Source organism: Chelmon rostratus, chromosome 12 (genome assembly GCF_017976325.1).
Source record: "Chelmon rostratus isolate fCheRos1 chromosome 12, fCheRos1.pri, whole genome shotgun sequence".
NCBI lineage: Eukaryota > Metazoa > Chordata > Actinopteri > Chaetodontiformes > Chaetodontidae > Chelmon > Chelmon rostratus.
The window spans coordinates 3,527,058-3,539,996 of NC_055669.1; the positions used below are offsets into that span (position 1 = coordinate 3,527,058).

General features: G+C 42.5%; 2 protein-coding genes and 1 non-coding gene across 3 annotated transcripts; 2 read left to right on the forward strand and 1 right to left on the reverse strand.

Moving 5' to 3' along the window:
- The first annotated feature begins 24 nt into the window (after positions 1 to 24).
- Positions 25 to 9,398, forward strand: bpnt2 (3'(2'), 5'-bisphosphate nucleotidase 2). Its single transcript, XM_041949894.1, has 8 exons — positions 25 to 623; positions 1,416 to 1,488; positions 2,384 to 2,530; positions 2,909 to 3,065; positions 4,476 to 4,571; positions 5,011 to 5,172; positions 6,240 to 6,374; positions 6,582 to 9,398. The coding sequence occupies exons 1-8, from the start codon at positions 505 to 507 to the stop codon at positions 6,722 to 6,724; spliced, it is 1,032 nt and encodes a 343-aa protein (XP_041805828.1). The 5' UTR covers positions 25 to 504; the 3' UTR covers positions 6,725 to 9,398.
- Positions 9,399 to 10,932: 1,534 nt separating this feature from the next.
- On the reverse strand, positions 10,933 to 12,523 carry ankrd45 (ankyrin repeat domain 45). The gene is made up of 5 exons (XM_041949895.1): positions 12,289 to 12,523; positions 11,960 to 12,127; positions 11,785 to 11,870; positions 11,377 to 11,512; positions 10,933 to 11,269 (listed from the first exon to the last, which is right to left on the reverse strand). Coding segments are annotated over exons 1-5 (627 nt in total). The 3' UTR covers positions 10,933 to 11,267.
- Positions 12,524 to 12,635: 112 nt separating this feature from the next.
- On the forward strand, positions 12,636 to 12,707 carry trnaq-cug. Its single transcript has one exon. It is a non-coding gene; the product is annotated as a tRNA-Gln (tRNA).
- The last annotated feature ends 232 nt before the right edge of the window (positions 12,708 to 12,939 follow it).

Below are 12,939 nucleotides of genomic sequence, written 5' to 3' on the forward strand. Positions count from 1 at the left end.
GGCCTGTGACCTCGGTGCTGTGAACGTAACGCTAGGGAGGTAAAATGACTGAACAGAGGTGTGATTGTTCCGTTTCGCCGTCGACACCGTTTAACATTTGGCTTGCTTCGGCGAGTTAACATCGAGAATAAGGAGCGTAGTGAAGCCGCCCGACCGGCGGAATGCTGCTACAGACACCCGACAGGCGGATACTCGGTGAATTTCGTCAGACAGACGACGCTAAACGATGCTAAACGCCTGGCCAACTAATCGAAATTAGCCAGTGTTGGTGCTTTGACAGCTTCACTTTATCCGCCTTCCAGCTCTTTGCTACATGACAGTCGACGAATCTGTCCGGAATCTGAGCGCCAGGTGCGAAGCAGCCAGCTAGCTGCTGTACTGGGACAGCCACGTCAGCTAACGCTAGCCCACATCCCTCCAGTCTGATATATTGCGAGCACTTCTGTGCCTTTAGTTTGGGTTTTTATTATCCAGCAGAAACAGAAAGGGCATTTTTCTGCGACAATGGCTCCGATGGGTATACGGCTGTCACCGCTCGGAGTGGCGGTCTTCTGCCTCCTTGGAGTCGGTGTCATCTACCACCTGTATGCAGGGGTCATCTCCAGCCGCTTTGCTTCTTTCAGGTGAGACTCTTCTCTTATTACGTGGAATAACGTGAAATAATCCCTCACCGGACTGTATGTGCAGCTGCAGTGTTTATGAAGCTGTCTGCAGCGTGAAGATAACAAGAAGATAACGTCCTGAAAGAAAGTTACTACATGCTGATATTCTAGCAGGTTATCTGTCAGGATATGGCAGGTGAAGGTGTAGATGGGGTCCTACCAGTGTATGCATTTGCATGTACATCTGGATGATCTTTTAATTTAAATATAATATTCATCAGCCAGTGCTGTTTCCTGTCTTTAGCTTGAGTTTGTGCCCAGGTTTGTTGTATTATTTATTGAATGTTTGTGGTGAGTCAGGCAGCTGCTCCATGGAGCTGGGTCTCTAATGTGTCTGTTCCACTCAATACTGAAGGCTGTAAAGTTCCTAAAGCTGGCACTGAATGTCTGTTCAGACTTGTAATCCCTGTTCTTGTACAGCTGTATTCGACAAATTTGGCTATTTTATGAAATAAAAAAGATGTTTTTTTTAGAAGATGACACCTTTGACCCAACAGCATAAGCATTAGCTGACTTTCAGTGTTGTGTGGGTAAACACTGAATATTTATAAGTGTGTTACATAACAATGGTTTGTTTGTAAGTATGGTAAAATTTCAGCTTCATTTCCAAAATACTGGGGGCATCGTCCAAAACCCGCTTCCTCATTCACCCCCTGAAAGCTGATAAGGCTGACACGGTTTCATCAGGTTTGGTGTGAAGAAAGGCGGTCAGTGCTGGCAAACACATGTTGTTCTGTCCCTTCGTCTCTGCAGACAGAGGAGAACAGTGGATCTGAGGGACCTGCTGGCCGTCTCTCTGGAGGCTGCAGTGCTGGGTGGCAGAGAGGTAAAAAAACATGTTTTTTCACAGCTTAATGAACAAATGTCATGCAGGCTTTCATCATATAGACACTGAACTCAGAGGCATTATCAAGTAATTCACTAGTAATATCTTGTAATATCATGCTGAGCCTGTTTGTTTTTCCTTGTTTGATCAGGGCTTTGAGTTTGAGGCATTGCACTACCTGACAGTAGCCACCTGTTTCAGAAACGTGATGTTCACAGTTGTGTGAAATCGCTCTTTGCAGGTCTTTTGTTAAGTCATTTTTTTACCCAGTGTCATTAGAGCAAACAGGAAGTGGTTGTTCCTCACTGCTTCTTTAATTTCACACATTCTGGCTTGAATCGTTTTGAGCGGGTCACCTTCAACAGAGTCACAGGCTTTGTGTTGAAGAAGAAAACAGTTTCTTAACTTATCTCATGTTTAGAGAACTTTCATATTATTAACATTTCCAGACCAGACTTACAATGACTTTCCTGTATCACACATTTTATCAGCTCATTATCGGATGATTATAGTCGATGTTCTTAATAGAGAGTCACTTCACCCAAATCACAAAAAAGACATTTGGTCACTTGCCCCTAGCTGTGTACATAGAGTTGTTTAAATGTCCTGAGGATAATCCAACAGCCTTTCTTTGAACCTGCTTTCTGCTTAAGAAATAGTTGACTCACTACATGTTTACTTGTGTCATACCTGTAGTGAAGGCTGAATTTGAGTCCTGACTTGTAGAGTTATTGACTGTTGTGTTGTGGAGTCCACTAAAAGTAAAGTTTCCCTAAGCTAAGCTAGGTATTACTTTATAGACTCTAAAGAAACCACAGGTGTACGTGTGGGTACATCTTGAGCTCTCAAGCTGTATCAGCATGTGGGATGTGAGTTGTTTTTTTTCCTCCTGTAGGTGAAGCTGGTGCGTGATGAAAATGGCCTCAACGAGAAGTCAAAGGGCAAGACGAGGGAGGGAGCCAGCGAGCCTCTGACTATGGGTGACCTGCAGTCTCATAGAAAGATGTTTAACCTCATAAAGAACACCTTTCCTGAACTCACGGTGAGCACAGCCACTGTGGCTGTTTCTTTTTTTCTGCACAGTGCATCATTGTTGCTGAGTTCTTGCTTCTTTCAGTCAGTAATTGTTTACTGGGGAAACTCACTGATGAATACCATTTATCTAAGACAGTTCGATCACAAACTAGAATCTCTCATGAACTAGCAACAAAGCTAGAAGCCACAGAACAAAAGCTCATTAGAGGCGAGCCTTTAGAAAGCTGCTGCAGTCTCATCATTCCTTTGCTTGCTTCAATTATATTTCAGTCAGACTGGAAAGACCGGGAAGCAGGTTTATGGAATGCCGTCACAGCAGTCTTGAAGCTTGAAATAAGCCTAATGCACAGGACTTATAACTCTGTGTGCATGTGTTTGTTTTCAGGTGAACAGTGAGGAACATGACAACGTGGTGGACAGGGTGACCTGGAATCGGGACATTCCAGCTGACATACAGGATAAGATAGAGGGGGGCAGGGACGTCCCTGCAGAGAGCATCACTGTGTGGATCGATCCTCTAGATGCTACACAGGAATATACAGGTGTGCATATTTCAAGTCAAGTCATTTTAGACGCCATATTGGACTACATTGTCCACCTGTCACTGACGTACATCTTGAGCTGCTCCTTTAATGAGCTGTGAATATTTGAAAAGTGGGTGGGACTTGTCTTCACAGTTGAAGCTCATGGGACTCACTCACAGTGTTGTGCATTTTGTAAAATGTGAAGTTTAAAAAGCTTAAATGGATATATGAGGTTCGGTGGCCACACTTGTTTCTCTAAGGTGTGTTTTCATGGTCCTGTGCAGCAGCGCCTTCTTAGCATTCATCCAATAATCTCATACAGCCGGGAGCTGACGAATACAGTTCCTGTTAACTCTGTAAGCCGCTGAGAGGATGCCCACATCAAGCCTGTGAAATTTTTACTTTTTTCCTGCATCCACACTGAAACTGCATTTTCCTTGCAAAAAACGGAGTACTAAATGGTGAATCCAGCTGCAGTAAAGCACAGTGTAGGTGATCCCAGAGGTCAGGAGGGGACTGAAGGGACACTGAACTGGCTGTCCATCGGCAGCCTGTAGTAAAGTTCAGATGACTTGCTAACGTCTCGAATTGTCACCACAGTCTTTCACACAGCTGTCATTCATCTGTGTTTATGGATGTTAGCAGATGTTACAGATGTTAGCCATGATGGGCAGTTTTGTAGGAAGAGATTTTAGCAGTTTCTCAGATGTTCAGGTCTTTCACCTCACTGGGCAGATGTCTTCACAGAAAAAGACCTGGAAACACTAGTGTGGACACATCATCAGATCAGACATTTGGGTATTAAAACACACACATTTGGCCTTTTCTCACCCACAGATCCTCGCAAAGCACTCGTAATGTTTTTTTTCTTTTACTCCTGTTAAAAAGCTAGTAAAAGCTAGTTAAAACAGTGTGAAGAACACAGCACATGCATATTAACAAACTTAATAACAGACTGATTACTTTGTTTATATAAGACCCTTTGTGGTTGAAGGTAATTACAACACAAATAGTCTATGGTAGCCTCTAAAGTTGTGTAGTTAATATTATTCATTTTTGCCTGATCATGTGGCGTTCTCATGGACCAGTAGGGACCTACTGGTCTTGGACAACTTCACCAGTCGTTGTCTGAGAGTGTGGAACAGTTTCCTAGTTTATGTGTGCCTATTATACCTACCTACCTACCTGGTTGGACCAGGTATAAAATGTGTTCTTTCAAACACTTGTATAATATTTACTTACCTTTCCCTCTGATCTCTCTGTCGGTTTCCTCTGTTTATCTTTTATTTCCTTCCTCATATCCTGTCACCTCTTTTTTTTTTCATCTCCCTTATCTCCTCCCCTCTTTATCCTCTGGCTGTCTCATCGATCTTTTTCCATCATTCTTCTGCCCTCCTTCGGTATCTGCCCATTTTTCCCTCTCCACAGAGAGTCTGGTGAAGTACGTGACCACGATGGTGTGTGTGGCTGTAGACGGTAAACCAGTCATCGGGGTTATACACCAGCCGTTCACTGGGTTCACCGGTGAGTGAGTGTGTTTCCACAACTGTCTTTGTGTGTGTGTGTGTGTGTGTGTGTGTGTGTGTGTGTGTGTGTGTGTGTGTGTGTGTGTGTGTGTTTTTAACTCACATAGTCAGGCTCTTGTCTGTGACTTACAAGATAAAACCTTTTTGACATTTATTTTGTGAAAATCACTAAACTTCAAGTTAGTTCAAAATTTTTTGCATTTTCTGAAAAACTTCATGAGAAGACATTTGAGGTTTGTGTTGAAACTATAAGATTTATCTCTCTTGTCACTTTATTTTGCCATGAAGGATCACAAATCCTGCTACACATTGTTATTCAGGGGAAGAAACTGTGCTTTCTAGACATTTAACGGTTGACTTGTTGGTTGATAAAAATTAATTGAATTTCTAAGCTCCATTCCCTTTGCCTCTCCGTCTCCCGTTCGTCTCTCCATCAGCCTGGGGGTTCGTAGGTCAGGGGTCAAACATGCATCCTCGGTCGTCCTACAGTGTCAGCCATCCAAAGGTGATTGTGTCACGTTCCCACTCTGGAAAAGTGAAAGGTTATATCCAGGACGCTTTTGGAAATGGCACAACGGTCATAGAGGCAGGTGGAGCAGGTGAGTGGAGGAATCTTTGATGTCTGTATATTACATATTAAAGCAGAGAATGTGCAGATGAAGCAGTCTAATACAGTCTTCCACAGTGAGCCACTAAGTTTCCTAGTATCAAGACACAATTTCCTTCTCTTTCTTGGTCTCAAAAGACTGATGTTTACAGATACAGCAGTAGACTTCAGTCTGAGTTTGAAGTGGGATGCTCCCACAACTGCGAGATCTGGCACATCCCTTTTTTACATTGACTTTTTGTGTGCTTTGAGGGCGTTTTCACCATTCTAACCATTTGTGGCCTTCATTTGACATCTAACTCGCCAATTTTTCACCACTCCTTAGTTAAATGTTTTATCCCTCCATCATTGATAACATTAACAGCGACTGCGTTCCATTTACATTCAGGATGTACAGTTCAGGTATTGTGCATTCTGGCTCACTGGCATGGCTTACTGGGACACCTAAATAACTCAAGTTTAATTAAGTTTTAAACCTTTATTTATTCAGAGCAGTTTCATTAAAAACCCAGCTCTGTGTGCCTTGACTGCACTCACTCAGTTCCACACATTGACAGATAAAAGCTGTCCTGTACAGCCACAGTCTGACCCGCTGGCCACTGAGTAGTTGGGGTTGAAGGCCTGCCTCAAGGGTGGTGGTAAAGAGGGAGGGGCAACACTGTTTTTTTCACTTCCCTCATCACAGTTCAAAGCAGCTATTTGTAAAATGCTGGCAGTAATTAGCTATTAGTCTTTTTACCAATGCAGTTTTCAGACATTGGTGAAATTACCACAAACATCCATCACCAAGAAGAGAGTCAGCGTCTACTGACAGTTACACTGCGTGTTACATATGCATCAACAGCAACAGACAAGGAGGGAAATCTGCTGAGCTTGTGTTAAGCTGATAGGCTTTGTCCTCCACAGTAAAGACAAAGATATTAAGGAAGGGCAGACAGCCCTGTATGACAGCATAACAGTGCAATCTTTAAGTGTATGACTAGATATTGGCATACCATAGCACTGGTGTGATAAAGAAGAATCTAATCATACTGACCATGGTCTCATTCTCTCTCTCAGGGTATAAGGTCCTGTCACTTTTGGAGATGCCTTCAAGTGAAGCAGGTTCTATAGACCAGGCAGATGTTTACGTCCATATCACCTTTATTAAGAAATGGGACATCTGTGCTGGTGCAGCACTACTGAATGCACTGGGTAATGTAACAACTATTATATTCCATTATTTGGTTTATCTTTCTCCTCATGTCATCCACACATAAACACATTTGCTAAAATGCAGCAGGATATCAGTTATACTACAAGGCGCTATTTTTGCTTTTCTAATGAATAGAAAATGAAATGAAATAAATATTTAATGGGTGTAGTGCACTGTACCATTGACATGTATCACAATGATTGTAGGAGGCCAAATGACAACCCTAAAGGGAGAGGACATCGACTACAGTGGAACACCAGTCAACAAAGGAGGACTGGTGGCCAGTGTTGGTGTGGACCATAAGGCCATACTGGAGAGACTACCAAACTGGGACCCTGAGAAGCACTGAGAGCGGCAAACACAGAGCCATTGATAGTTTGTTTGGGTTGTAGTAAGGGTGACATGCGGCCGCCCTTTTCTCTGACTTACAGTCGGTTGCCAATGTAACCAGACCTGCACAATTTCATCATCGTGGTACACCAAACATCTGCCAATCCTGTGAGAGAGAGTTACTGTCACTGGCAGGATTGTGGAACCATACACACAGTGGCTCTGAACACACACTCCAGGACATGCATACGTACGTGCAGCTACGAGAAACGGTACATCATGCTTATACACACAAACACATGCTCACAGTGAACACTGGGGACAACCCTTCACCTGCAGAGGACAACAGGATGACTAATGTGAAATGAACTGAGGAGCACAATGCTGAACATTACAACGAAACCCATCGAGTGACTGACTTCAATGTCTTTCCATCATATTAAATCCCATCTTCCTCACAGATCCAGAGAAAACACAAGAGTAATGACCACAATGTATTCCAGACTGGCACAGTACCATCAGAATTAACATCAGCTTAGCTCAGTTAGTGAAATGGCAATCTGTCACTGTTTGGAATTGGGAACAATGAGCTTCGGTGGCCTAAACAATCAGTGTAATGTGGGCCTACTGACCACTGGATTGGATTTCATTCACAAACCCTCTGTTCACCAGCACCATTACACCACAGCAATTCACTTCACACAGTCTTAAAATGATCTGCTCCTTCAAAGTTGTCATCTGAGGTGTCAGATATGGAGCGTTTGAGCTTTGGACTGACTGAGAATACTGTCACTATGTAGTGTCAGAGCCGATAGAAGGTCACTACAGTGAAATAGAAACAAAAGAACAGATATTCTACCGCCACAGATTTCATGTTAGTTGACATGTGAGTCTTAGAGCGTGAACAACTACAGGTGAACTGCTAAAATTATCAAAATTAGTCAAACTAAAAAACATAGTACATTTATCTGTAGAATACACCATTTTCTACGCCATGGCAAGGCCCAGGAGGGATCAGTTTTACAAAGTTACTAATATTACTAAACTATGTCGAAACCAGTCACAGTGAAATTAAGATTAAATGATCGAAGGGGAAAAAAGAGGGGAAGCTTGCTATTTTCCTATCTCATCTACTTTTGTCTGAAACAGACTTTGGACTGATTCAACATATTCTCAGTTATGGGTGTGAACATGAAGTGATTGATGTTTCACTTACACTGCTGTTATAAGAGGTTATACACAAAAATAGCACAATATGAAAACTGCAAGGTGTGTTTACCAAGAACAGAAGCAGCAGAGCGAAGGCTTGCTGCTCAGCTGGCAGTGAGTGCATGGCCAGGGATGGAGGATGATGGCCAAGTGTTTCATGAACCTTAACCCTGATGAGCTGAGGTCTGATCAGTCAGACTGTGCAATGAAATTAACTTGTCATTTTTGATCTTTATCTTCCTCAGCAAACTGTAGATAAATAAAACAAGTTGGACTGAATTGAAGTTATTAAGCAAATTCACACTTCATCCTCTCTCCAGTACAAACAGTATTGGTTGGACTGTTGCATTAAGAGTTAAGAGCAGAGGATCAGCTAACAGGGCCTGTGGAACTTGACTAAAGACTGGATTGTGATGTGGTCTCGCCTCTGCCAAGAACAGTGTACAAAAACAAGTCCCATTAAATGTGTACGCCCTCATTCATGGCTTTAAAAGTGATCAGCCTGCCAAACGGGCATCACAGAAGAAAAATGTTTTAATCATTTTACATCACCAAGAATTAAATAGAAGTTTACAAAAACTAAAGCATGGGAAATGTCATGTTGAGGACTGTGGAACTTACCTGAGCTGGAAAGGTACATATCCTCCCCATTCCACACCTTTGAACAACCTGTGAATATTGTAATGTGCAACATTCAGATTTCATGCAAAAATGACACACTGGTACTTGTCCTATTTTGTCGGAGACTGGACTGTACACTTTAAGTACACATGTTCTTGCATGGTTTTGTATTTTGATCAACTTTTGGAACTGAGAATTTCACTGGCTCGGTCAGCCTCTTTTTCTGCAGACAGGTCTTTCTGTCCTGTCTGCCATAAGTGTGCCGGTCTGTTTAAACTGCCTGATTGACTCAACTTTTCTCCAGCCGATATTTGTATTGTGTGTTCAACAACAAACACTAATCTGAAGTGGGATGTTTCTTCAGCAAAATGTGAGCTACTCTTACAAGTGACCTGTTTTGTGTTCAGTTTGTCTCTGCAGCCTTCGTATAATTGATAACTTTGTTTAGCTAAAAATGTGTGCAGAGGTTATGAGATAAATGTTGGTACATGTTCTGCCGCAGACTGCTGTTAGCAGGTTACAGGCCTGACCTGGACGCTGTGGTGACGATGTTAAAAAGGGTACGGCTCGACTCAAAGAGGCAACAGAAAGAAACTGTCTCTCAAAGCCAGAGCTGTCACATTATATGATTTGGGTGCCTTTGATCAAGACAACATAGTAGGATGACAGTGTTTGCCACAGCACTCGTCTTGATTTCTGTATTTGTTTCTATGGTGGTTAATATGCAAGGGTAATGCTGCAATAGCAATTTAAATGTCATGAAGGTAATTTGGAAATGATGTGGGTACTATTGTTTGTTGTATGAGTAATAGATAAAGATTTAAGGGGAACTTATTTTATACATTAAAGTCTGCTTGGATGTGTTGAAGAGTACTACAGCATATTTTCTAAAAGTTGCACAAAGCCTTTTGTGGCTCCCAAGGGAGCTGTGTGAAAGCTGGTAAATTGACTCAAGTGATGTCACTTGAGTCGGCATTGGTTGGGTCTGAAGACTACAAGTTTGAAAATGCAACAGAATTGAGGGTGTGGAGTTACAAGTGAGCTTACCAGATCTCTGCATCCGACTACTCATCTCTGCTGTAGGCTAGATGCCCGAGGCCACTAGGATAAATCACCTGCATCTCTGACTGAACTGTTGGTGGTCGAGTTGCATTGTGGGCACTGTAAGCGCCAGGTATTGACTGAATCCATTGCAAACATTGCACTCATATAACACTGTTGTACTCAAAATGGACAGTTTTAAAAAATCATAATTGATGCCGCAGAACCAGAAATATTGTGTTTTTTATTTCACATCTTCTTTCTTTGTTTATACCTGTTAATACTACTATTCATTCAGTGAAGAACTCTCCTAATCCACATGTGTGAGGGTAGAACACCACCCTGCGTGCGTTCTGCTCTACGCACCTGAAGACTATTGTTAAGAAAGAACTATTACCCATTCCTTAAACCTAAAGCATTTAGCAACACAGTGGGGCCAGCATGGCTGCCACTGTTCGTTGCCTTCTCGTTTCAGACTTGCTTTAGAGGCTTGTGTAACAAAGGACTTATGGTGACATCAACAAACAGAATTTGTATCACCTCATTGAGAGTTTGAATTGTTGTGACTTAACTGGTATGCTGTTGGAATTTGAAATCTAAAACCAGAGGGTGGTATTGTGCATTTTCCAGCCATTTTAAGTTTTTTTTTATTTTATTTTGCTGTGTTTTCTGCATGTTTCCGGTACTTGGGACTTATAAAATTCCCTTTTAGAGACCTCAAAACATCCTTGTCCCTATCTCTCAAACATAGGCTTAACTGATTTTCTGTTCAGGTTAAGAGGTGACAGAAGAAAATTAATTACTGTAATTCCAATTAATTGAGGTGAAAACAAGTTCGGTAAAAGGTTTCATTTTTAATACTGTGTCAGCTGTCTTCCATTGGTCTCTCTGTGTGTGGAAAGTTATGACACTACTGGCTAAAATGACAAGGAGACAAAAACCAGTTGTGTGGTTTAACTGACTCCTCTATCTGCCTCTAACCGCTGATACATGGCAGCGGCATGCAAAGGCAGTAAGAACAGGCGATGTTCCCTTCAGTTTGCAAGTCAAATATGAGTAGACCTCGAGCAGAAACCTGAACCCAAACATGTTCACTTGGCCCAACACCCTGCGTTCTTACAGATACAAATTAAATAGAGGTGGTAGATAATGACCTGAGGACTACGGTTATACAAGGCCACCCTGCCATGTACCATGCTGTTACTTGGCTGTTTTGTGTGTGAACTCGCTGTCTGTCGGTTGGTTTGATAGCCAGGTTGTTGTGCAGCCACTGTGTCTGAGTCTGTCTCATCCTGCTTTTCTGTGAGTTTCCAATAAAACATCAGTGTGCATGATGGTATGGGCTATGTCTCCTTTTGGTCTTAATTGTGGCAGACAGTTGAAGTGACTTCACACAGTACATTTTAAGTCCAATGGGTAGAGCATGAATAGTGTCTAAATAGACTTTTAGTTACATAAGAACCTCATGAGAACAATCAAATATAATGTGATTGAGGTTCAGGCCTGTGTAACTTCCTGTAACTATAATTTCTTCCCATAATTTAAAAAGTAATTTCCAAATGAATTTCAATTTCAAAATATTATACACCAGAAAACAATTTTAAAGTTTTCAGACAAGCATTGGAGCTCTGACATTGCACAGATGTTCCTCTGCGTTAGACCTTTCCTGCTGGTTTGACAGTCACCTCAGCTCCTGCAAACAGAAACTTGATCTATTAGTAACAAAAAACAAACATCAAAACATGCAATTACACACTCAGCGTATCCCATACTGAGATGGTAAAAGAAATAGGATCGTACATTGTGCTGACAGCTTGCTGAGAATAGGCTGAAGCGTGTCCTCTATGTCTTTCCTTTGGGCCGTGATGTCTGTGACTGAGTGTTTGACACTCTGAATCCAGTCTGACTTGGCAGAACAGGCACGCATGCAGGTGTTCTGTGCAGAAATTTACAGCAGACATGAGAAACACATAGTGAAGAAAAGCACTTGAGCTCATGAAATAGCAGAAAAGACACTTGTTGGCATTGTTGATATCGTAATTCATATCATTATTATTATTAAAGTCTCAGAGCTGCACCCTCCATTCCCACTAGGATTAAACCCAAGGTTTTCATGATATATGGCAATACTCTGTATTTAAAAGGGCTCTATTACCAATAATCGAGTGCCAATAACTTGCTGAGTCCTGATGTAGAGAAATGTATTACCTTTTCCTCCTTTGTGAGCTTCCTCTCCGGGTCAGAGACGAGGTCTTTAACAAAAGCAACATACGACATCAAGTCCTGTTTAGCTTCTGTGCAGAGATGAACAGACATACAGGTGAAGAATATTATCCATCTTTATCAATCAAAGGTTGCCACAGATAATGCCACGACATCACACCTGCCAGGAGGAGACAGTCAGCACAGTCTGTCCGGGAGTATCTCCTGGCCAGGTCTACCGGCCTCTCCCCTCTGAAGGTCTTGGTCTGTGTGTCAGCTCCCAGGTCAAGCAGGGTCCTGACTGTGTCCAGGTGCCCCCAACAAGCAGCAAGGTGCAGGGAAGAATAACCTGTGGAACCAAGAGGCCAGGACAGGTGAATCACTTCAGCTGTGATGGTTTTGCAATTATTTAGACTTAGCGTGCATTTTCTTCCTCTGAGCTACCTGTTATCCCATTTTCAGCTGAAGCTCAACAGTGTTTCATTTGAAGCCGTTCAGTTTCCCACTCACCCCGGACGGTCTGCTGGTCGATCTGCGCTCCGTTTCTGACCAGTTCTCGGACGATGGCGGTCCTCCCCAACATGCACGCAGTTAACAGGGCATTTCTCCCAACCTCGTCCTTCACTCCGTACAAATCCTTTTCCTGCGACTCCTCTGCGGTGGCCTCTCGTTCAAAATGCTTCTTAATAGTTTCCAAGTCCCCAGACAACGCACATTGAAAGATTTCTTTCTGTATCGATGTCATTTCGAGCGCACTTCTTCAGCTAGTCTGTAATGTACTGTTGCCATGGTTGCAGTCACTGCTGTACAGGTCTCGCGAGACAGCGGGGCTGGGACAAAAAAAACTTTAAAATAGAGGTTCCATGGTGTAATGGTTAGCACTCTGGACTCTGAATCCAGCGATCCGAGTTCAAATCTCGGTGGGACCTGATTTTAAGAGCAAGGATCGGTAGAACTTATCAAATCCAGTTAAATTTCCTCAATTCTTCTGACTAATTGACAAATACTGTAATACACGTGGAGGAATAATCACAGAGTAACACAAGAGGAAAGGGCATTTAGCTAATCGTGACTCTGCAGTGGAGACTCCTTCATGCAGGCGTCTGACGCTAGATGTTCAGCGTCAGACACAGTGAGTGCAACAAAGGGAAAGGCACATTA